The sequence below is a fragment of the Chinchilla lanigera genome, unplaced genomic scaffold, assembly GCF_000276665.1.
Source record: "Chinchilla lanigera isolate Chin_1 unplaced genomic scaffold, ChiLan1.0 scaffold00008, whole genome shotgun sequence".
Classification (NCBI taxonomy): Eukaryota; Metazoa; Chordata; class Mammalia; order Rodentia; family Chinchillidae; genus Chinchilla; species Chinchilla lanigera.
In genome coordinates, this window is record NW_004955409.1 from 10,997,122 (window position 1) to 11,021,859 (window position 24,738).

At 47.4% G+C, this 24,738-nt stretch overlaps 1 protein-coding gene across 1 annotated transcript in view; it reads left to right on the top strand.

The window, feature by feature from the left end:
• Nid2 (nidogen 2 (osteonidogen)) overlaps positions 1 to 24,738 on the top strand; it is a 58,587-nt gene that overhangs the window by 21,008 nt on the left and 12,841 nt on the right. The window contains exons 6-13 of the mRNA XM_005377155.2: positions 5,545 to 5,694; positions 6,121 to 6,366; positions 7,756 to 7,956; positions 9,279 to 9,506; positions 14,592 to 14,735; positions 15,445 to 15,573; positions 16,390 to 16,533; positions 23,019 to 23,138. Of these exons, the coding sequence (XP_005377212.1) occupies positions 5,545 to 5,694; positions 6,121 to 6,366; positions 7,756 to 7,956; positions 9,279 to 9,506; positions 14,592 to 14,735; positions 15,445 to 15,573; positions 16,390 to 16,533; positions 23,019 to 23,138 (1,362 nt within the window). The remainder of the gene's footprint in view (positions 1 to 5,544; positions 5,695 to 6,120; positions 6,367 to 7,755; positions 7,957 to 9,278; positions 9,507 to 14,591; positions 14,736 to 15,444; positions 15,574 to 16,389; positions 16,534 to 23,018; positions 23,139 to 24,738) is intronic.

The following is a 24,738-nucleotide window of genomic DNA, read 5'->3' on the forward strand; positions in this document are numbered from 1 at the left end:
TTTCTATTTTTGTTAAAAATTCCCAATTAGGACAAGTCTCAAGTACTTTGGCAGTGCCTTTGCTTTTCTCTTATTTCTCTTTCTATTAAAGGACACGAGAAAAGTGTATCTTTAAAAAAAGCATTAAATGGAAAAAAGAGAGATTTTAAAAAAAAACCCTCGCGTTAAGATTCCTTTAGCAGCTCTCAGACGTCAGTGGAGGGATCTGTGACAAATCGAGCGCGTGCCCAGCAGCCTCTGCCCTCCCGCTGTGCGCCGAGGTGCCAGCTGACTCAATCGGGGTCATTTTGAGTCTCCATGACAGGAGTCCCCTGGGCTGTGCAGTCAAGAGAGGAGAGTAGAACAAAAATCATGTTTCCGGAGGCGTACTTGATTACCCTCCACCAAGCTGACTGGCCCCTGGCAGGAAACACTGTTTTTCTCTTCCTCCTCTACCTTCTGGACCAGAATTGGTGTGTTAAAGCCAGGTCCCCTGGGGACAGTGATGGTCCCTGAACCTGAGTACTGCTGGCATAGTGGAAAGAGCCGGGACTTAGCCCCAGAAGCCAATTCACTCTCTGTGGACTTCAGTTTTCTCATCATAGAATGGAGACAGTATCTCCTTATCACAAGAGGAAGCCGGTGTGGACATACAGTCAGTCAGTGAGGTGAAGAGGCACACCAGTGGCTGCCGAGAAAAAAAAGCAGTGCTCTGTGTTTGGATACGCTTATCTCATCCACAGAGATCCAGACCTTGATTCCTCCAGCATCTTTGAGTCTAAGGAAAATGCCCACAGAAATCTGAAAAGTCACAATGGGCAGAAGGCTCGCTTTTCTTGCTCTGGGTAGATAAGCATGGGTGGGGGTCCTATGTCGAGTTCCAGGTCTCCCCTTTCATCAAGCAGGGACCTGCTGCTGTCTTTCTGAATACTTCCGCTAAGGCATCTTCCTGTCACATTCTTGAGGATCGAAGCACAACTGGGCCATCAGCACTGAGCTCCGCTTTTCAGGTCAATGGCCATGAATGAACGAAAGAGCAGCCCTGGACAGCTACCCAGCCCGGGAGCTGTTGGTTAGTCAGCTTCAGCGCATTACCGACATGAGTGAGCAGTTCTTAGCTCCAAGATGGGAGGCTCGTGACTATCCTGGTATTAACATCCGCTAGCAGTAGGTCTACTTGGGGGAGCTAAAGTGCAGATTTTTGGGACCCACCCAGAGAGCTGGAATTAGTGGGCCTCAGAGTTTGCATTTCAGGTGATCTTAATGCGGTGGTCCTCAGAAACCACAGAGAGAAACGCAGCTCTCCCTGTGAAGGGTGGAAAGGTGCCAAAGGTGCTAAGCCAGGGGTCCAAGTTGCCATCTAGGCTGGGGTGAACGTTCCTGCTGCTTCTGATCCCCCTCAAACGAGCCCCTCTACAGTAAGTACAGCTCCACGCTCTGGTTCCCTCACGCCAAGATGTGAGTGTTATGCCGGACTCCCCTGTTTACTCACACCCCACGTCAGGACCATCTGCAAACCCTGTTGGTTCCACCTGCCGAACATCCCAGATCTGGTACCTTCTCAGGCTCTCAGGCAGCACTTCTTACTGCCAATGCCAGCTCAGTCCCAGTGTACTGTAAGTCACATCCTGTCACTCTTGAGCAGCTTCCCATCTCTCCCTGTCTGAAGCCCAAATCCTTCCCGAGCCCCTGTGTGAGTGGCCCAGCTGCCTCTCTGCTGTCCTGCCCAACATGGAGAGCGCCCTGCCTAACTCATCCACGAGGCTCCCTCCCTCACTTCCCCCAGACCTCTGCCTGAAGATCGCCTTCTCCCGTGGCCCGTGCATTGAGAAGCAGAGCAAAGGCATCACCCAGCCCACACCCTACTGCTCTGCTTAGTCCTTAACACATCCACCTACTAAATACTGCGCTTGTTTATTGGCTGCTGCTAGGAGAATGTAACCTTCAGAGCAGGAATTTTTGTCTCTCATGATCCCAGCTTCATCACTGATTTTTAGGTTGTTTTCCTTTTTTTGGTGAGGGGTACCGGGACTTGAACTCAGGACCTTATGCTTGACAGGCAGGTGCTTATGCTGCTGAGCTATATCCCCGGCCTCTTCAATCACTGATTTTTAGACCAGGGCTAGGTGTTAAAGGAATACACAATAAATACTGCCCAATCATTGAGTGAATAAATAAAGTTGCAAGAGACATGTAGCTTTCTCCTGACAAGCTGCTGTCTTAAATGTGCACATTTATGTGTGCACCCACATGTCAGGCGGGCACGGACAAAGGGTGTTAACTGCCTCCTGTCTCTTTTGTGGCTGCTAGGGGTCTGGGAGGGTGAGTGTGTGCTTGGCTTAGCAAGTTCCACCCTAAAAAACAAGTTTCCATAAAAAAGGTGTTTGAAAAGGTTCTCAGGTTAGCTTACCAATAACTAATTAACTCATCATAATTAGACTTTGGAGTCCGCCATTGGTTTTTTTGTGGGAACATGACTGTTATTTTTTGTGGTACCGCAGATTGAACCCAGGGATGCCGTACCACTGGGCTGCATCCCCAAACCTTAGTTTTTATTTTGAAACAGGCTCTTTTTAAGTTACCCAGGCTTGCCTTAAACTTGTGACCCTCCTGCCCCAGCTTCCCAAGTGGGTGGGACTGCGGGTATACACTCCACACTGAGTTCACCATTTTCTTCATTGTATAGAAAAATATGCTGTGGTTTCTAGTGCACTTGACCCCCTTTGCTAGTGGCGGGTGTTGCTGTGCCTCTTTTTATCTGTGTAAAAGCGTGGATGTACTTGTTTTTTGGTTAAATTAACCGAACTCTGAGGATCTAAGTCTCCTCCACCCACCTCTCCCTGTTTCATAATCCAGTCTTAGAGTAGGAAATGGACCAAAGAACAAGACTGCCCAAAGAACAGAAATTCAGGGAACCCAACACCAATCTATTGTTTCTTTAATTTGCAGACGGAACAGTGTGTAGAATTTGGTTTTACTTTTACCTGAATGGCCTGAAAATGACTACCCTTTAGACCTACATCAGATTGCCTTTTTGCCTTAGCACTCAGAAGAATGGTAAGAAAACGTGATGTTTGGTAATGCTGATGTGAGGCGGGTCCTTCTGATTTAGAGGTGAGGGAGCCTGGGCACTGCCTGTCTGGTGCCCGCAGAGCCACTGGAAGGTAGCGGCACTGCGCTGGGCACCTGCTGTAGTCCCTCATCTCTCCTGTCCACTTACCTGGGAGCCTGCTGGGAGACGATGGTTTGTACTTGGTTGCGATAGTCTGAGCTGGAGAGGACTGGGGCTTTGACGGACCCAAGTTCCAGTCATTCTCACCACGCAGCTTCCCTCTCTTTCAAACCAATGATAGACAGCGATACAGTTTCTCTACAGCGACCTCTGCAATACTTTTACCATGCTCCATTCTGCCCTTTTCGGCTGTGAGTTTTGTCACTTTCCTGTTTAAAAAGTTATGCTTGCACTTTCCTACTTTATTTTATTATTATTATTATTATTATTATTTTGTCTTTTTGAAGCATGGTCTTGCTATGCAGTCCAGGCTGAGCTTGAGCTCACTTTGTAGCCCAGGCTGGTCTCAAACTTGCAATGATCCTCCTGCCTCAGCTTCCTGAGTGCTGGGATTACAGGCATGCGCCACCACACCCGGTTTTACTTCCCTATTTTAAAAAAGGTTGAATTTGGTCTAAATTTCTATTTTTATCAAACTGGAGTTGTCAGCCAAGCTCTCAAAGCCTTATAAAACCAAGTCTTGGGTCACAAGCTTCATTTTTACTATGTCCCGAGTCACATTTTCCGCTTCAATCAGGGTCATCTGTTTGACCCGCTCAAACCAGTTTGCTGGCTTCCGAGGAGCTGCAGGGAGCGCTTGTGGACTGACATCCCATCACTGCTTCTCACACGTGCTTTTCCCAGTGCGCTGTGTTATTCATCCCCACAGTCTCTGCTCTTCCCTACCTTGAAGACTGATTTATAAAACCTCGCTCAAAACTTTCTTGTTGGAACCAAGGCGGACTTTGTCCAAACCTCTAATCTCCTTAACCTCGTGCTCATGTTATGTGTGACTGGGTCCCGCTGGAGATTACAAAAGAGCAGCGATTAAGATTCTGGAGACATACTTCCTGGATTCGGATTCACCTTTGTCACTCGCTGTGTGACTTCCGTGGGGTGTGTCCCTTACCTCCACTTTGCCTCAGTTTCTTTATCTGTGAAATAGGGAATAAAAACAATGCCTGAGGGGGCTCTTGTGCAGACTGAGTTACAGTTAATGGAAGCGTATCTGCTGTATATCAGGCCCTGTTTAAATGTTAACTTTAGTTGCCGATCCAACTCCTTATACTGACTACCTTGTTGTGTATATGGTGCTGCCTCTTCCATTGGTTTGTTTTCTGTTCTTGCCTGAAATGTTCGGTATTAATATTTGATTTCTTCTTTCTTCTCCTGTTTTCTCCTTTTTTAGGCCTCGACCTGGATCACAACTGTGCCCCGTGAGTAGGGTGACCTTCATCCTCGGGGTCTGGCACTCCCCAGCAGCACCAGTGTGTGGGCCTGGACTTCCTTGCCTTCTTTCTTTTTCTGTGTGCTCCGGACTCTTCCTTAGGACACAGGCAGAGGCGTGCACAGCCAGTCTGCCTCCTGGTGGCCATGTTTGGGATTGGCACACTCCTTAGGGTCCCGGGAAGCAGCACCCTTGGGCCCATCGGTGACCTCCCATCCACACCCCATTGCCTTGGCCATACCCTTGATGGACAGTGGCTTGTGCTGCAACTGCCCCGTTTCTCTGGAGTACAAACAGCATTCTTTTTTCTTTTTCTTTAATGGTCAGAGATGGCAGCCACAGTGCTTGGCGCATCAAGCTTACTCAAAGCACCATACCTTCTAGGAAAGTGACTATAGCCCAAGCCTTCTGCTGTTACCCGGACATCCTGCCCTTCCCAGCCCAGCAAACCCTGCAAGGGCCGAGAGGATGTTAACAGCTCCATTCCCCATTCCTTTCCCCTCCTCCGCCGCCTTCTCCCCAGCCTGTCATGTGGGTGTGTGTACCTTCCTAAAGGCTCTTCTTTCTCTGAAACCAGACCTCTCGGTAGGGATGCTACAGGTTACCTTTTCAAGTTCAGGCTTACCTAAGAGAGGAAACAACCGTTAGACTACAATCATCAGCCCTTCTCCTCTGTCTTCTCAGCAGGTGTTATATTAGACCGTGCATAATGGCCGGTATTTTTGACCCACAGAAACGGCAGTTTCCTGCAGGGAACCCCAGTGTGTCCTTATTACTGGGTCCCGTTCATTTGCCGCACTCTGACCTCAGAGCCGCAGCCTTATTTTAGCTCAGCAGCATTGCGACGAGACCCAGATGGTAGCAGCAAGCAGTGCCTCTTGCCAGAAGACAAAGCAAGTGAACTCCCCTGGGCCAAATGTTATTCCTGTCTCTTCAGCTGCAGAACTCTCAGTGTTTGCTACAATCCAGACTGGTGTCACAGAGCAGATGCCGCGTCCACGGTGCAGCTTGGCGGCAGGGCCAGAATCGCTCCATGGTCCTAATGCAAGTTTGTTTTATTTTTCAGTCTTTACGTATAACTCCGCCAGCAAGGAAACCTGTGAGCACCACCACGGCCAGTGCTCCCTGCATGCCTTCTGCACGGACTACGCCACCGGCTTCTGCTGCCATTGCCAGTCCAGGTTTAACGGAAACGGGAGGCACTGTCTGCCCGAAGGTGATTGCCTGGGGCTGCCCTGGGGTTTTTCCTGCTCCTAGATTCCAGCTACTGCTCCGGGCTCTGCTTGCAGACCTTACATCTCCATGACTTAAAGCCCTAGCAACTTGCAGGTGCTGAATAAATGTTGGAGGAATAAATAGGTTTTGTGCTGATTCTCCAATTTGAGGATACCCAGAAATGTTCCCTTCGGCTCCTTAGGACAAAAGAACAGGGGAGAGAGGAAAGGTGGAAGAAAAGAGACTGCAGACAGCTCTCTTTCATACGCGGGTACTTGGTTGGCTAGGGAATCATTTGAAGGACTGGGTAGAGCGTGGGTGTGGGGAGTTTTAAGTGGAATTATTTTGCACACCAACTGTGTATTGCATACCTACTTAGTTACTGTGCACTATCCCCAGCTTGGCTGATGGATTTTCTCTCTCCCAGGAGCACCTCATCGAGTCAATGGGAAAGTGAGCGGCCACCTCCGTGTGGGACAGACGCCCGTGCACTTCAGTGACGTGGACCTGCATGCTTACATCGTGGACAACGATGGCAGAGCCTACACGGCCATCAGCCACATCCCGCAGCCGGCGGCCCAGGCCCTCCTCCCCCTGACGCCCATCGGAGGCCTGTTTGGCTGGCTGTTTGCTTTGGAGAAACCCGGCTTCAAGAACGGCTTCAGCCTCACGGGTGAGCAGGGCCCTGGGAGGGCTGATGGCCTGCTTTCCCTGGTGTGTTCCTTGGGGTGGCACCTGGAGTTCTTACACAGAGAAGGAGGGCTTCTGATTCTGGAGCCCAGATGTGTAGTTTCTGTGCAGAGTCCATTGGGAGCGGTTTGGGTTTGCACAACAGAGTTTTTGAAAGACAGCGATTGCTTCTAAATGTCCTTCCAGCTGTTGAGAAATAGGCTGATGCCATTAGCAGTTGTGTCCTCTTACCCCAATTTGTTGAAGCGTACTTGTTTCAGGCTGCGTTTGAGTACAGATCTATCAAGTAGGAACACACACGAAAAAGTACCTATCAGGCAGTGGAGATGATTTTACTGTACAGAGAGGGTGACTTTCCTCCTCTCACACCTCCGTCCCCATCCTATAGTGGCAGAGGTCAGTGCTGCTCTACTTGGACCTGCACACAGATCTCCTTTCCGGCTTATGGGAAGGAAGATTCTGACCCAGGAGGCCTGTGATTCTACTTCTCCAACAGGCTCGTGGGAGATGCCCTGGCAAGGGTCTCCCTTTGATGGCAAGAGCGTGGGGGATGCTTTCTGACCTCTCACATACCCACCTGCAAAGAGCTTGTTTTCTTTACGACATGTAAAAGAAAGTGCTTCGGAAAAAAAAAGTTCTTTCCCCATCTCCAACTTTAGAGCTGAATGGCTGTTTATAAGTATCTTGCCTTTAATCAAAATATTTGAATAAACCCTTGGGTGAAAAGTAGATAAAATATAGTACAGCAATTTAAATTTGAACTTCAAATAAACAGTGATGTTTTCAGAGTATAAGTTTGCCCCCCATATTGCATGGGACATGTATGAAAACGTACATTGTTTATCTGTAACTCAAGTTTAATTGGGTGTCCTGGTTTGTGTTTTTTTTGGTGTGTGTTTTGATTTTGTTTGCTCTTTTGTGTTTGCCAGTTCTGGCAGCCTTAATAAAGTCAAGGATGTTCAGGAGAGTTTATTACTCACAGAATACAAGGCCCAGCACAGAGAGGCAGCGTGAGGGAAGGCAGGGCACAACCCTTCTGGAATAAGCAGGTTGGGAGCTGGTGGTAACACTTAGTTTGGATAGGAAATAATCTCCTTAGACAGGATGTAAATAATCTCCTTAGCTGTGGAAATTAGGAAATTATTCATTTTTGCAGTGCAGGGGATGGCCTTTTTTTGCAGTGGGGGGGGGAGCGGTAACTGGGAATCGAACTCAGGACCTCTGGCTTACCAGACAGGCGCTGTGCTGCTGAGCTATATCCGCAGCCCTCCAGGGCCTCTTACACTAGGCAAACTCCACCACTGGCTGCCGTAATTACTTAAGTAAGGCCTCTTTTCACTTCTGTGCTGATTTTTTTTTTCCCCCTCTCCAGGTGCTACCTTTGTCCATAATGTGGAAGTGACTTTCTACCCAGGAGAGGAGAGGGTTTGGATCACTCAAACTGCCGAGGGACTCGACCCAGAGAACTACCTGATCATGAAGACCAACATCCAAGGCCAGGTGCCCTCGATTCCAGCAAATTTCATGGCCCACATCCCTCCGTACAAAGAGCTTTACCATTACTCAGACTCGGGTATGTGTGACCAGTGACATCTACAAAATGGGAATAGTACCTACCTCACAAGATACCGTAGTTCTGAGAATTAAATGAGTAGCTACGTGGAATGTTCTAGAACACTGGCAGCTGAGATGAGATCAGTATTCTTTTTATTCTTATGAAATACATAGTGTAAGTGAGCAGAGTGCTGGCTACTCTACACTGGAACATCAGTATCCTTAACCAATAGTATTTATACTATTATTTATGTTTATATAAATACCATTTATAGTATCAACAATACTATAGTATCAACAAGAGTATCAACAATAACCCCGCCTATGGGAATGGGTAGAGATGGTATAATCATATACAGTTTTTAACCAGGCTGCTGTGGGGCACAGAAAAATACTGGTTTATTAGAATTTGTCCTGTAACTTTGTTTCAGCTGGATTCAGCCTGCTTTAAAGTCACAGAAAGATGTGCAATATTGTAAAACTTACCTGAGATTTGGAGTCCGGAGATAGAATTCGCATGCTGAACTTGGCACTTAAAATCTGTGGGGGAAGATCACTTAGCATTTGTTTCATCTTTCGCATGAGAGTAAAGGCATCTTTTCTGTCCATATTACCTGTTTGTAATTGTGCAAGATGTGATGTGTTTCGGAAAGTGTTACCTGCGTGTCAAATACGGCATGGTCACGGTAGCCAGTGTGTGGCACAGCTGGAGTCGTGTCTGCGCTCTGGGCCTGGCTTCGCTCATGGTGTGAGGGCTGGAAGCTGGACAGGTGACACAGGGAAACCTGGCCCGTGCCCAGAATGGCCCAGAGCCTTGTGACTGCCTGCACTGCACTCCCAGCAAGCCTCTCCCTTCTCAGAGGCGTGCGCGCTCGCTGAAGCGTGAGACCTAGAAAGGCGTCGCTCTGTGCAGTGTACGGATGGGCGGTTCAGCGCTCTGGGTGCAGAGTCAGAGGGATTTGCATTCCAGCAGCAGCTTTCCACATCCCGGCCCTGTGTCTCAGCCTCTCTCAGTCTCTGCCCCCAGGGTGGTGGTGCCACGATGACAGCGCTGGCTTGCGGGGCTGCCGTGAGGGTGAGCAAGGCGGGATGTCCGCAGTAACACTTACTCCTGGCAGATCATGATGGTAGCAACGGTAGCGCCTCCTCCTCAGCCCTGTGGCTTTGCATCCACTTAGTTTCCTGGGCTTCCCTTGCAAGTTTCCCACAGAAACGCGGGGAGTTCCCGAGGGAACGTGCTCTAGGAATTAGATGAAAGAGTGTGTGAGGATGACCCACCCCACATCAAAACCTCTGTCCTTTATATTTTACAACAGTGTGACTGTAAAATGTCTGTTGCAGCTGTGACTGTCACGAGTTCCAGAGACTACTCTCTCACTTTTGGAGCCATCAACCAAACCGGCTCGTACCGCGTCCACCAGAACATCACTTTCCAGGCGTGTAGGCACGCCGGACACCAAGCTGTCCCCACGCCCCAGCAGCTGTCGGTGGACCGAGTCTTTGCCTTGTACAGTGAGGATGAAGGAGTGCTTCGATTTGCTGTGACCAATCAGATTGGCCCCGTGGAAGGTAAAGTTTCTCAGCTTTATTGTTGTGCAGAAAGTGATCTCCTTGTGCAAAACACGATCCCCTTGTGCAAAAAGTGATCTCCAAGTGAGCCTTGGGACAATGCAGAGGTTAGCAAGTGTTAATGAGTTCCAGGCTCTGTGGAAGGTGCTGGGTGCAGGGGTGAATAAAGCAGGGGTCCTGTCTCTGAGGTGGAGGTAGGACTGGAACTTCTAGAATAGTACCCCAGCCATGGTCAGGAAGCACAGCCAAGTACCTGAAGCTGGTCTGTAGCGACCCCCGATAGTATGTGCCACTCAGGCTACGCTTGTGCACAAGGAGAGGCCAGGCTGGGGCAGGGAGCAATGAGGACAGACATTTGTTACTGCTGTGACAAGGCCGGGGAGCTTAGAAGTGCGGGAAGATGTCCCCCCAGGAACTGACGTTTTTAGCTGGTGCTGAAAGGATGAGAAGAATTTCACCAAACCAAGGCGGGGGAAGAAGTGCCTGGAAAAATAAAGTTGAATTTTCACATAGGAAAAACCCACAGTAACATTATACTTCACGGTGAAAGATTGGAGGCTTTCAAGATCAGCGAGAGGACGAGGGTGTCTGCTCCTGCCGCTGCTGTCTCACACAGTGCCGGAAGTGGTAGCCAGCAAGCAGTCAGAACGTGAGATAGAGTGGGTCTGAAAGGGTAAAACTGAAATTGTCTCTAGTCTCTGATAACATAATCTGCCTCACTCCTGGTACAAAAATCAGCTCAAGATGAGTCAAAGTCATAAATTTAAAAGCTAAAACTTTTAGAAGAAAACAGAAGGGTGTGTTTTTGTGATCTTGAATTTGGCAATGGTTTCTTAGCCATGACACCAAAAGCACAAGCATCACGACAAAAAAAAAGAGCCTGATGTGGTGGCACATGCCTGTAATCCCAGGACTCAGGAGGCTGAGGCAGGAGGGTCGTTGCAAGTTCAAGACCAGCCCAGGCCACAAAGTGAGCTCAAGTCCAGCCTGAACTGCATAGTGAGACCCTGTCTCTAAAAGGGGGGGAACTGGGGATATAGCTCAGTGGCACAAGTGCCTGCCTGGCAAGTGCAAGCTCCTGAGTTCGATTCCTGGTACCAAACAAACAAACACAAAAAAATAAAAAACAGATGGATGCCATCAAATTAAAAAGAATTGAGCTTTAGAGGCCATTAATAAAGGAAAATACAACTCATGGAATGGAAGGAAGTATCTTAAGTTATATTTACTAAGGGATTTGTTCTACAATATATGAAGTACTGTTACAAATCAAAGAAAAATCTAAAAGATGGACAAAGGCTCTGAAAAGACGTTTTTCTAGAGATACTCAAATATCCAATGAATGACGAGTTCAACAGCATTAGCTGTCAGGGAAATGCAAATCAAAACCACAGTGAGATACTACTTTACATCATGCGGATGGCTTAAAAAATACCCAAACATTGGGATGTGGAGAATTGAGGCTCCCTTCTCTGCTGGTGAGAGTGTCAGATGGTGCAGCTACTATGAAAAACAGTACCAATCTCTCAAAAAATTAAACACAAAGTTACCATTTGATAGCAATACGAATCATTACAGATCTAAGAGAAATGAGAACTTAATGTCCCCACAGAATTCATAAAAACATCCTAAATGTCCATCAGCTGATGAACACACATAAAATAATCTTGAGTCCGTACAATGGAACGTTATGCAACCACAAAGAGAACTGTACAGTCTACAGCACGGATGAGCTTTGAAAATATCACGCTAAGTGGAAGAAGCCAGGTACACATACACACGCACGCAGAGCATATTGTGCGATTTCATTTATATAGAATTTCCAGAATAGGCAACCCACAGAGACAGCAGGTAAATGTTGCCCAGGGCGGAGGGGGAAGAGAAAGAGAATGAATTAACAGCTAAAATATACAGGGCTTCTTTTGGGGGTGGTGAAATGTTCTAGTGGTTGAGCGTCCTGATGTGGGAGCCCTGTGGTTTCCCATGGTTTAGATGCAAATGATTGTCTTTCCCAGTGAGTAATAATCAGAGCCTGAACCCCTGCTGTCTTCCAACCACCAGTCAGCCCCCAGCTGCGATGCGCTCGGCTTCCCATGGGCGTGGCTGTGATGTCCTAAAGCAGGACCCAGGAACGCTTCCTGTCCATCCTGTCCAGAGGCCCTTTCGAAGAGCTCAGATCTGAGGCAGAGGGCTGTGCAGTGAAGCCAAACGGCTGTCCCTTTAAGGAAACCACTCTTCCCCTCTTGATTAAATGAGCAAATTGGTTCCACATTCTCGTCAGAGTAGTGAGACTGAACCGTGAGGTGGCTCAGGAAGGGTACTGCTGCTCTCACTGTGACAGGAGAACAGGTAACCCCCGTAAGGAATGGACAGCGAACAGATTTTAGAATTGTGTTCTGAAAATATTTGGAGGTCTGATGATGTAGTTGAGTAATACAGTGGTTGCTTAGCATGCCAGAGGCTCTGGTTCAGGCCCCAGCACCACAAAATCTATGTATTTATTTTTAATTTAATTTAATTTAATTTTGTCTTTTTGAGACAAGGTCTCGCTATGCAGTTCAGGCCGGCCTTGAGCTCACTTTGTAGCCCAGGCTGGTCTCGAGCTCACAACGATCCTCCTGCCTCAGCCTCCCGAGTGCTGGGATTACAGGCGTGCGCCACCACGGCCGGCTTATGTTTTTATTTTTAGAAGCAAAGGGCTCTGTATGTGGTTCATTGCTCTGCTGCCAGTGAAATTCTTAATTTTTTCTTTAACAATGGGCTCTGCATTTTCATTTTGCATTGGACTCTGTGAATTATATAACTGACCCTATCTGCCAGTACATTTAAATCACTAGCATATAATTAGGGACATTTTCTCCTCAACTTCGTGTACCATCGTGTATCTCGTCCAAGATGGTAAGTCACCTCTGAGGTGCCTTTACAATTTATCTTTGTCCTAATGCCTAGCAGGGTGGCAAGCTTTTGACATCCGTGCTTGCTCACTAATCTTCGTTGGAATGTACCACGGTGACATTTTGATGTTGCGAGGTACTGAGTAAGAAGGCTCAGCCTTTGTATTTATAAATTAAAACGTTCTTAAAATTAATTTCCCCTTTGGCAAGGTATGCCAGGCATTTTGCACAGAATCTTCTCCTAAAATGGAGAACTGGTGACTGGGGAGAATCAGGTTCTTGTCTTGTGTCGGGTCTTCGGTGAGGACATGACCCGGCTGCTCCCAGCTCCGACACCCGCTGGATCTGCCTCTAGGGCTTGGTCTACAGCCTCAAGTTAACTCAGCAGCTACCACCGCAGTGCTGTGCTTCCTTCCTGTCTGCCAAGAGGCCAGAGCAAAAGATTTCCAAGGATGCCTGTGTGGTTTGGCATATGCTGGCATAAGCTCATCAGGTTTAAAAAGTGTTGGAGTTGCGTGCTGGTGTTTTCTTTCGGCAAAGATTCTGTCACTCTAGTTCATGGCACTGAGGATAAACCATAGCCCTCCCCACTGTCAGGCAGTGATATGGGATTGGTGATAGGGAGGTAGGGTGAGATAGGAGCATAAGGTGATGTTTCCTATAAAGTGGATGCTGGGAGTTTACCAGAAAGTGAGGGTGGCTCGGTCAAGGCATCTTTTTGACAGCAGACTAGTAGAGAAAACCGAAGGAGTTGGGATTTGGGCAGTGCGGAGATAGGCAGACGTCCTGAGGACTAGGAGGAAGCGTCTATGAGGCAGGCTGCAGCAGCAAGCCCTGGAGCTACTTTGGGCGGGTCTCACCCATATGCTGTCCTGTGGGGAGACAGAGACGGGATGAGAAGGACAGAGGATCCAGGAGGGGATGCGTCAAAGCGCATCTACAGGTGCGTGGAACTGGTTTCCTGAATGGCGAGGGAATTGTCCAGAGCAGAAGGATGTGGAGTATAAATCTGCCTTGAAATCTTTTGAGCCTAAGGTTAGCATTAATAGTAAGAACTGAGACAAAGCTGAAACCTCCAGTGAGGATGACCATGGTCCCACTGAGGGAGGAAGAAGGAACGCAGTTACTGGATACCCGTCGACTTGCTGGTGTGAGGATCGCCATCCAAATACATTATGTTGGGATTTTAAAGGAAATTCTGGCAGATACAAACATTTGTTACTTCTATTTTACACCTGAGGAGTCTGAAGTAAACAAAGTTTAGATTCATCATCTGGGCATGGAGCTCCCTCCAACACTGCTGTCTTTGCTGGGCTTCGATGTGATAACCTTATAAAGTTGTGGTTGTAGCCAAGTGGCAGGGAGCATGGGCCACAGAATGAGGACGTCTGTATTTTTGTGTGGCTCCATCCACCTCGTCTGCCCATACAACTTGAGGTTACTTGGCCTCTGGGTGATGCATTAAAAGTAAAGATATAATAATAAGGATTTAATGGAGCACCACGTACTCAGGGTTTAGAACAGTGCCAGGTACATAAATGCTCAATGAGCATGATCCATTGTGTTGTATCTAGAAGCAAAGTTCTTTAGGGAAGATTTCAGATGTTTACAGTCATCACAGCGTCACTGTCATGGATGGATCCATGACAAAGTTAAATCTTGAAAGCAGGATTTTTAAATTGTATTATACCCATAGAATTAGCGAATCTTAGTGAGAGACTATCCCAAATTTAGAGCCAGAAATCTGAACATTGAGTCCATGCTGAACCACCTCCTGTGTGGCTTTGGGTAATTTTTCCCATGTCTCTGGCTCACTGTCCTTACCTGTGAAACTCCCCATCATGGGGATGGCAGCCCAGAACGCAGTTACCTTGAGAATCACAGCAGATAGAGCAAGAGTTCCCTTAAATAAAAGGAGAGGTTGGATATTTTTATTCCCTAAATATAAACCCAGTGAAAGCAAGAAAATGTCTACAGGACAAACAAAAGGAAACCATTCTGGAATTTAAACCTGAGGTGCAGATAATCCAGCCTAGCTTTGCATGTTAATAACTTAGTAGAGTCTCCACCTGTGACGTGACACACACATGCGCCTGCTGTCAGTTCCAGGGACTCTTCTCTGCCCGTCCTTCCTTGCGTATATTCTCTGTAGATCAGCCAGCTTGTGTTTGTTCCCTCTTTGCCCATGCAGTGGACTCAGAGCCTACTCCAGTGAATCCTTGCTACGATGGGAGCCACACATGTGATACGGCAGCACGGTGCCACCCGGGAACGGGTGCGGACTACACCTGTGTGTGTGCACCCGGCTACCAGGGAGATGGACGGAGTTGTGCGGGTAAGAGCCCTGCTCTGCTTCCGTCACCTGCCCCTTGTTTTCCCGTTGCCGTCTCCATGTTTATGTGTGTGGATGGCTCTCCATCTTTCCGTATGTTTATGTCTCTGTGATCTCCACTCATTAATACTTTTTAGCAACTGTTAATCTGAATGCAGTTATATGAAAACGAAAAGATCGTCAAGTTGGGTTTGAAAAGAGGGTTCAGGGTGGGTGTTTTGGACTGAGGCTGTAGAAAGAAAACATGCTTTGCCATTCTTGCATGTTTTAAGGTTTATAATTTTGACTTGAATTAAGTAGATTTTCTAGAAGGCATGTTTTCAGATTTTCTTTAAATTTCAGACATTTTGTTTCCTTCACCTGTTATATCTCAGAAAGCAACTAGAAATTTCTTCATATTATAAAATTAGTAGTGTGTGCTTTTCTTCTGAATATCTATTATTTTTAAACGTTTAAAGAATTCTTCAAATAGTCATTCAAAAATGATCTCCTTGGGCTCACACTGCAAACACTTGAAATGAATTTTTACTTCTGATTATCTGCATTTTGCATTCATTCCTGTTGCTTAGAAATTCTTCATCCTGACTCCTGTTGAGTCCGTCAGCCATCAGTCTCATGGAAGCATCTTAGCTGAGCTAGACTGCGTTTTCGGACCTTGCTCTTCTGGGACCCTTGATTTCAACAGCACTTTTCTGTTCTCATTTCTTCTTAGATGTAAATGAATGTGCGACGGGCTACCATCGCTGTGGCCCCAACTCTGTGTGTATCAACCTGCCGGGAAGCTACAGGTGCGAATGCCAGAGTGGCTATGAGTTTGCGGATGACCAGCACACGTGCATCTGTGAGTACCAAAATTGCTTTGTTTTTGGATCACAATGGTGCCCAATCTTGCTTTTTAAAATTCTGCTGTCCAGAAGCTCTGCTCTGTGATTTTCCTGAAAACATGTACAGTGGAATAACCCAAGCCTCTGGTTCAGTTCAGCCCTGTTTATTGGAATAGTTTTCCCATAAATAGGTATTTTTCATGATAAGTTGTGAGAAGACATTCTCAGGTAAGATTCACAGCCAGCAAGACTGTGTTTCTCTCTAGGGAATGTCCAGCTGTGGGTAGAGCTTGTGTAGTACTCAATTTTAGATTTGTAATTCAGAGGTCTTGTCTCACATGAGGATCCAAAGATCCTCATCCGTAAGGTACTCTTCCATGATTCTAAAACATGCTTTGGACCTAAAAGTGGATCCAAAACAACTAGAATTCTAAGTTCATCCCACCAGTAGAGTTAGATTGTAATGGAGAAGTCACACACTTTAATCCAGTGTGATGACAACGTAGCAGTGATGTGGACACTGTGTGTGTGTGTGTGTGTGTGTGTGTGTGTGTGTGTGTGAATTGCACCATAGACTTACACACTTTAGTCAAGGTCTGTTTGGATGGCTGATTTTCATGCCTAATACTTTAACTTCAAAACTGTATGTGCTTCGCAAACCTTTATGCGTGTAGCAGCCATCTAGGAACGTTGCTAATTGAGATTATGACTCCGGCCCTGCGAGCAGGTGTGCATGTGCCCCACGCCGTGGGTGGTCTGGGGGGAGCTGGGAGGGGCAGGGCTCGCTCATTCACAGTGCTGAGCTCTTGCGCACCTCCGCCTTCTTTTTCCAGTGATCGCCCCTCCTCCCAACCCCTGCGAGGACGGCAGCCACAACTGCGCCCCTGCTGAGCAAGCTCGCTGCGTTAACCACGGAGATGGCACGTTCAGCTGTGCCTGCCTGCCAGGCTACACTGGCAGCGGGTACCAGTGCTCCGGTGAGTATCAGCGGGCTAGCCTTGGGGACCCTGGAGGCTGCGGGATGCACAGCGCCATAGAGATGGGGGACCTCTCCCCTCCTCCCTTTGCCTCAGACAGCCTTGGCATTGCCCAAAGAGAAAAAGACATCCCTAGAGTCAGGAAGGGAGGTCTGGGAGGACTTCCCCGGGTCAAGATGGTTGTCCTTGGAGGAGACACCCCGGTATCTGCCGGCTTTAGTCTTCTGCTCTTTGGAGGTAGTGCTCAGCTGGAGGGACTGACACCTACAACTGTTTTTCATTTTTTCCATCTCTTCCCAAACATCTGGTGAAATGGAGTGTTGGGGGGCATGCTACTGAGATCTGCTCTGAAGAGATCTACTCTGGTATCCTCCGTACATCAGCCCTAGGGTCAGATATATGACAGCAGATGCAGACAAGTTCAGGAAAGAACAAGAACCAGTCTCTTGGGGTTCTGTTCCCCCAAACAGGCCCCTCTCTGTGCATTCCAAGCACTTTTCTCACCATTCTGTCATCCCCAGCTCCTCGTTTTATCAGAACTTTGTGTGTTTCAGCATAATCACATACAACCAGAAGGTCTTTTTTTTGGTACTGTGAATCAAAGTCAAGATCTCACACTTGCTAGGCAGGCGCTGTGCCGCTGAGCTATATCCCTGGCTCCAGAAAGTTTTTTTTTTTTGAGACAGGGCTTTGCTATGCAGTTCACGCTGGCCTTGAACTCATTTTGTAGCCCAGACTGGCTCTGAACTCACTGTGATCCTTCTGCCTCAGCCTCCCAAGTGCTGGGATTATAAGCGTGTGCCACTAATAGTTTATGTAACCTTACTGTATAATATCTGTACAAAGGTACTGCTGATCTAGTTTTATGAAATTTGCACTTAAGGAGTACAACAACCGCATATCAAGGGCAATTGAAGAATACCATGAATGTGTATATTTTTAAACAGCTTATCACAGTAAAAGACACTTTGCCAAGAAGATAGGATGTGTTTGAAGCAAGGAAGAGTGATTTATATATTGTGAGGGAGGTTGACGGCAAGGCGTCTTTTACTGTAATAAAGTTTTAAAATTAAACATTCACTGTGTTTTTATCACACTTGTGTTTTCTCTGACAAATTTAAATGGGAATGCTTAACCCTGTATTCTTGTTTAGGGACTTTATAAATTCTGTACGATGTTTTAAAGATAGATTTTAGAGAGTAAGGTATGTGTTGCAATAATATCCTTTTCTATTTGGAAGGCTTCTTCCTCCGTTGTTTCTCTTACCCTCTCTCCTTTTCTTTCTTTTTTGTTCATGGTCTCACTCTTACTCTGCCTCTTTCTCCTCTCTCCCCCACCGGCTTACCTTTGTAGGTGTGGGGGCCAGGAGGGCATACACAAGCCTGACGACGGAAATGACGCTTTTTCCACCCCTGTGGAATTTATTTAGTGCCATTGAACCTACCACCAGCTGTAAGAAATGAGAAGGCGCAGAGAACAAAAATTTTGTCTACAGAATTTCATATTGGCTGCTCAAGTCGCGGAGATGGTGCTTTTAGGGTATTTATTCCTTAGCTCTTCAACTTAAAGAAAAATAGTTGAAATTAACTGCAGCTTAGGTATGATGAATATTCTTCAGAATGTTCATGCAGGTAAAGCGCTTCTTGCTTTAATCATTTTTAGAATCTTCGTCTTTCCCTCCTCTTGTGTCTATTTGACTGACAAGATTTTGGTTACCTTCTGGGACCATAGTAGGACCTTGAAGTTGGCTGTTCTTCCATGCTGAGAGTTTCAGGGTATTGGCATTCTTGGTTGTTACCGCCCTCTTGCTTATTCCTGACATTTTCAGTGTGCCCTGTTTATCTCTGGTCTTCTTATCTCCGGAACTCAGAAACATAAAAATACTGTATACCAAACCCATCCATTGCTTCCCTGTGTATTAGCATCTTGGTCATTTCTGTTGTCACTGGGACACAATACTCAACACCCACCACTTACAGGCAGAGAGGTTTATTTTGGCCCGTGTTTTCAGTCCACGATCAGCTGGCTCCAAGGCAGGAAGGGCTGGATGAGGGAAAGCTGCTCAGGCCGTGGCACAGGAAGCAGAGAGAGAGATCACACAGGAAGCGTGACCCACCTCTTCCGGCCAGATCTCACTCCTAGCAAGTCAGCTGTAGCGGCCCCATGATTCAGTCACCTTCCAAACACATGAGGCTTTGAGGCCACTTTAGATCTAAATCATAACAATCAGCTACCAATTACTGCATGACAACACCAGAACATATCAGCTTAAAGCAGGACATAGGCGTTACCTGTGTGTCAGGCGCCTAACTCGGGTTAGCACGCTGTGCGTTAGGACCTCTCTGTAGGCTGCCAGAGCATCCTGAGCACGCAGATACTCCTGGTGATGAGCAGGCATCAGGTCTGTTGGGCTGAGACCTCAGCTTCTTGCTGGCTGCTGCCAGTCTCCAGTTTCTTGCCGCCTGGGCCTCTCCTACATGACAGCTTGATTTATTAAACCCGGTGAGACCCAGTCTGCTGGAAGGTGGGAGTGCCCCTTATAAAGACGACCTCTCACCCATGCCACTTTATTGTATCGGTTATAAGCAAGTTACTCAAAGGAAAGGGATTACACAAGACCCTGCCACGGAGTAGGAGTCCCGGGGGCCATTGGGGAGCTCACCCGCTCAGCCAGTCCCACGTGGTAGCCTTCTGAGTGGTCAGATAGTGCTTAAGGCGAGGACAGATTGTCATTTTTCTAACACCTCTGCGTAAGTTCACACAGTAATCAGGACAGTAACGCAGAACAAGCTTACCATGTGCGGCTGTGTAGGTGTGTGCTCATATTTAAAGGTGTTCCACAGTGTGCACACGTCTCGACGACCGGGGATGTTGGATGGAGGCTCTGTTTTGTGGGAAGTGTGCATGCTCGAGTTGGACCGCTTTTACTACATCAGGCTAACCGTAGGTGTGGGCGTGGGCTTTCCTCCAGCCGTGGTTTGTGCCCTGGAAAAGCTGTGCTTGGCTTTGGGTTCTCAGTCTGGACTGAGTCACTAGCAGAAGGCTCTTCTCCAAATAGAGTTAAATCTTCTCCAGCTTTGCTCCATCTGGAGTGATTTCGATGCTGTGTCGGTGTGAGCTGGATGTGTCTCAAGCACATTTGTCCTCATGGATCGTGATGACTTTGCTGCTGGGAGAGCAGATTGTCTCGAGTTGGAACCTTCCCAGGGTGCAGAGCGCGTGAGTGGAGGAGGCTGGTTTGCAGATGGCCTGTTACCCAGCGCTGTCATCGCTCAGGACCAGCGTGAATGGAGGTGCTGACATCATCCTTGGAATTTCTGTGCTCAGAATATAGATGTAGGATGAGGCCTAGTAAAGTCAGTATGGCCACAGGGGACTGAAAAGACATTTGTTATACTCACTGGTCCTGGAGGTCACCTACCAAAGCGCACAATCTGCAGGATGTTTGGACAGATAGCAGAGAGCAAGAGAGCACAGACTTGGGCCAAAGCAGTGATTTTACTGGGGTCCCGGGTGGGATCGAGATTCATTGGCACTGGGAAATGACACTGGGCTCGAAAGTGCATGGTGGGGGGACCGGAGTTCAGTGGTTGGAGTCCAGCTGGTTTCACTCAGAATTAGGGCCAAGGACAGTGAAGCAGAAAAGCATGAGCTCAGAATGGAGGGTTTTCAAGCACATTTTTCAAACCAGTTTTGGGGGAGCTTCATAGGTGATAAAGATGGGCCGGCATTGACCACCTTTCACTGCCAGTGTGGTAAAGGGGAGTGTCTTTTCCTTGGCCATGCTTGTCTTGACCTTTGTCTTCTCTCAGTTCCTGAAGATCTCTCCACTGGCAGTATCTAAGGACAGCGCCTGCCTTGCCCAGGGCTGAAAGTCCTTTGAAAAGGGGTAGGGTCCTCCTCTTCTAGCTCCCTTCCAACCTCATGGCGGGAGCAACCCCTGCCCCGATGGCTGGCTGTGGGGCAGCTGGCTGGAGTCCAGTCTGAGGTGGAACTGGAGGCTGAGATTTGGGGAGCCTTCCCTGCCCTGGATTTTTGGGGCTCAGGGATTTCTACGTGTGATGCCTTCGGTCTCTTTAAGGGCTTTCTCCTTCTCACTGGGCAGTAGCGCCTGGGAGAGGAAGGCTGGTCTTTCAGGTCTGCTCAGAATTCTTTAGCCATGGGTTTTAGTGACATCAGTAGCTTGGTCGCTTTGGGGAATTCCCACTCCCTTAGTTCACAAATATCCATAAGAAACTGCTCCTTGGGCTCTACAAATAGATCCTGTGTCTCAGGAATTCCTGCTTCCGGTCATTGCTTGGGGTTCCTGTTATTATTAGAAGTACTTCTAGCCTAGTACTGTCAATGGCTTTATTTCCTTCACTTGGCTGGATGTTCATTTTTGCCACTTTGGTTTTCCAGCCAGGTTTACAACCCTTGGGCCTGGATGGTCACCAGCTTTGCCCACTTGGGCATTGGAACTTTCCTTTTGAAAAGACAGGGTGCCCACAAGGAGCGTGAAATGTGACAATGCTGATTTGTTTCTGGATAACTGAGGAGCTAATTGAAACACCTTGCTTATTTCTAACCTTGCAGATATATTGGTAACTACTTCCTGACTTAGTCCATGAGGTGAGGGTGACCAGGAAGGCCCAGCCGTTCCCCCAGGAAAGCCTCTCTGGATAGTCAGACTTGATGGCTTTGGCCATGGAGGATTTATTTTAGACTCAAAGGAACTGATACGTATATATGCGGGCTAAATTCCCCTCAGGTAGAGGTTAAGCAGAATGCGGATTTGCTAATTACAGTACAAGAGTTTCCTCTCTAGTGAAGGGAATGTCTATCTGTAGTGTCACATGTGTCCACACACGGGAGGGTGGCCACAGCAAGATGGCGGAGAACCGTAGAAGAGAGCATATCCGGGTCAGGAGAGGCCGGCTGAGGAATGCCCCCATTCCCAGCCCATTCACATCAGTTTCCGGGGTGGGAGTCTCAGGCTTCCCAGACAGTGCACCCTCAGTCACACAGTCATCCTGTCGGTCTTTTTCAGTCACACATTCTTCAAAAGCTTCTAAATCAGACACAGTGGTGCACACCTATGAGTCCAGCACTCTGGGAGCCCGAGGCAGGAAGAACTCAAGTTCAAGCCCAACCAGGGCAACTCACTGACCTTAGTGAGACTCAGTCTCAAAATGTAAAAAGGGCTGAGGGTATACCTCAGTGTGAAGTCCCTGGGTTCAGTCTTTAATACCAAAAAAAAAAAAGAATGTGAGTGATGCTGTGTTTTATTTTTTCATCAAGCCTCGATCAGATCTGGACCCTTTGTTTATCCTCCTTTTACTCTGAAAGTCTTGCTGCCCTTAGGCGAGCTCCTCTCCTCCACCTGGCATTCGGTTAACACATCCACTCTCAGTATCTTGTCTCTGGGAGGGGCGTGTTTGAGATGCGTGGCCTACTATTGTCAGCCTGCGCTCACTTTGGTTACTAAAATCAAAAGGGATATGAATTGGCTTTTGTTGGAAGTGTTCAGATGTCATACTTGAGAAATATGATTATGAACATTCTCAAAATAACATGTGGAGCCCCAAGGGCCCTGAATTGTTTATACTGATGTATGCCTGACAAATTTAGACTTTCTTTGTTTATGTGTTAATTCAAAGGTGGTGGTACCTTTTCTTTTTTTTTTTTTTTTTGGTACCAGGAATCAAACTCATGACCTCAGGCTCACCAGGCAAGAGCTTATGCCGCTGAGCTATATCCTTGGCCCCCATTTTTTTTCTTTTTCTCCTTTTCATCTTTTAAAAGTGGAAAATAAAATTTCTGGTTAAGGGCGGTTCCCATCAGGCAAGACCGAATGTGCTTCTAACTCAGTTGAAAAAAAATCTTCGGAGCCTCAGCTGGCTCCTCCGCACCTCTGCGTGGATATTATAGGAAGATGGTGTCAGCCATGGAAAGGGAAAGAAACTATTGTTACCTATATTTATCTTTATTGTGATGTTACCAAAAGGAAATTAATGATTTATAGTCCAAAGGTTTGTTTAAAGGTAATAACTTCCGGGAATTCACTGCAGATGAAAGATGCTCTAGAAATATACAGCAGGATATTTTTATATGTGGGGGGCCACTTGTTTGATTTCCACACTGAACATTCTTGGTTTTTGGTTTTTTTTTCGGCAGAGTCTCATTATGCAATTCAGGCTGGTCTTGAACTCAAATGTGTAGCCTAAGCTGGCCTCAAACTCATGGCGATTCTCCTGCCTCAGCCTCCCTAGTCCTGGGATGATGGGAATGTGCCACCATGCTTACTTTACTCTGAGTGTTCTTAGTCTCAGGTGTTAACTCATGTGTACCTTGGCCTTTTGTTCCCTTGTGAACTTACTTTTCAGTACTGACATTTTTCTGCTCATGAGCCTTATTGATCTGCATGCACTGAGCCGTGCAGTCACACAAGTGGTGGACAGTGAAGTCACGTCTTCCTTCCTTTCCTCTGTTCTTGCCCCCTGCAGATGTTGATGAATGTTCGGAAAACAGATGTCACCCAGCGGCCACCTGCTACAATACCCCTGGCTCCTTCTCCTGCCTTTGCCAGCCTGGGTATCACGGAGACGGCTTTCAGTGCACATATGGTAAGGTCTGTGGGGCCACATCAGGCACTCACCGCTCTGGCTCCTTCGATGGTGTTGTTCTCTGATCCTCAGCCCACACTCAGTTTAGCCTGGTCTGGGAGCCCTGTGGGTGGAGTTTTCAGGCCCCTAGTTCCCCGCTGCTGCCTGCTTTACCCATAACAAGTTATTCGCACCCACACAGGCATGGGGTAGGAGCCGGCCCTCATCCTTCCCAATGGCAGCTCTGGTTCACTGTCCTCGTCACCTGTTTCACTGTGATGAGTATGATTGCGATGCGATGCCTCGTGGGCTTATTGAACAGCAGCCATTTGCACTAGGGAGGCAGGAGTAAGTATCCTGAGGACGGCTCTGAGGGAGCAAGGCCAGCACTATGCAGTGATGGCCACTAGCCTGGAGCTTCTCAGACTTCAGCTTTGTGTCTCAGGGGCTGGACGGAGTCTGACGTGTCCTCTCCAAAGTCTCTGGGCATGTTCATGTGGATGCCGTGGACTGCTCTACTCTCTGAATGCACCACTGGACAGTGCTTTTGGCCCATGAGGACAGGGCTACCTTACACATGAACAGTGTGATTAGAGAATATGGCGAGTATTTAAATTTTTAAAAAAATTATTAGGGTAAAAGACACTGATCCCTCCTCAAAATACTGCCCTTGTTTGAACACACTTATCCCATCGTTCTTGCCACTTTCTGAAGCAGTTCTAGGGTTCTCTTTCATGAGTGTCTTTAGTTGCACTGTCCTGGCTGCCTCAGGGTCCTGAATTGATTCAAAATATTTACCTTTCATGGTCATTTTGACTTTTGCAAAGAGCCAGAAGCTGCCTGGTACCGGACCCAGTAGGTAAGATGGATGAGGACACACCGTAATGCTTTTATGAACCTGCCTTTCCATTGGATGATGCTTGGCTGCAGCAGTCACCAGGTTTTTTTTTTTTTAATCACACTTTGTAAAGACACTCACAAAAGAGGGCTTCCAGGTCTGCTTCAGAAAGTGGCAAGAAGGATGAGATAAGTGTTTGAAGTGAGGAGGAGTTTTTTGAAGGGTATTAAGGGCAATGTGTCTCTTCCTGTAATAACATTTTTATTTTTTAATTTTTTTGAGACAGGATCTCACCATGTAATTCAGGCTGGCCTTGAACTTACTGTGTAGCTTAGGCTAGCCTCAAACTCACAACAATCCTCCTGCCTCAGCCTCTCAAGTGCTGGGATTACAGGCATGCACTACCACTTCCAGCTGTAACAAAATTTTAAAATCTAAACATCCATTATATACTTTGATTACCCCTTGTATAGGCATGAGGTACTTACAGGGTAAAGAAACTGCATACCCAAAATCAGAAGGTCTGAAGAGCAGAACGGCACTGATGTGGGGTAGATGATCAGCCCTCCCAGGCCACTCGGACACAGCGCTGGCTCTCACCGTCCTTGGATGTGTCCTCTGTTCTCTGAGGAGCACTTGTATGAGCTGTGCACAGCTACGTGTGTGTTTCTATTATTGGGACGTACGGACGTGCACACGGCGGAGTCTTCGTTCACAGTGAACTCCAGCCCCTGAGACCCTTCTTGAGTTCCAGACCTGGGGCTGTGGTTGAGTATCTTGTCG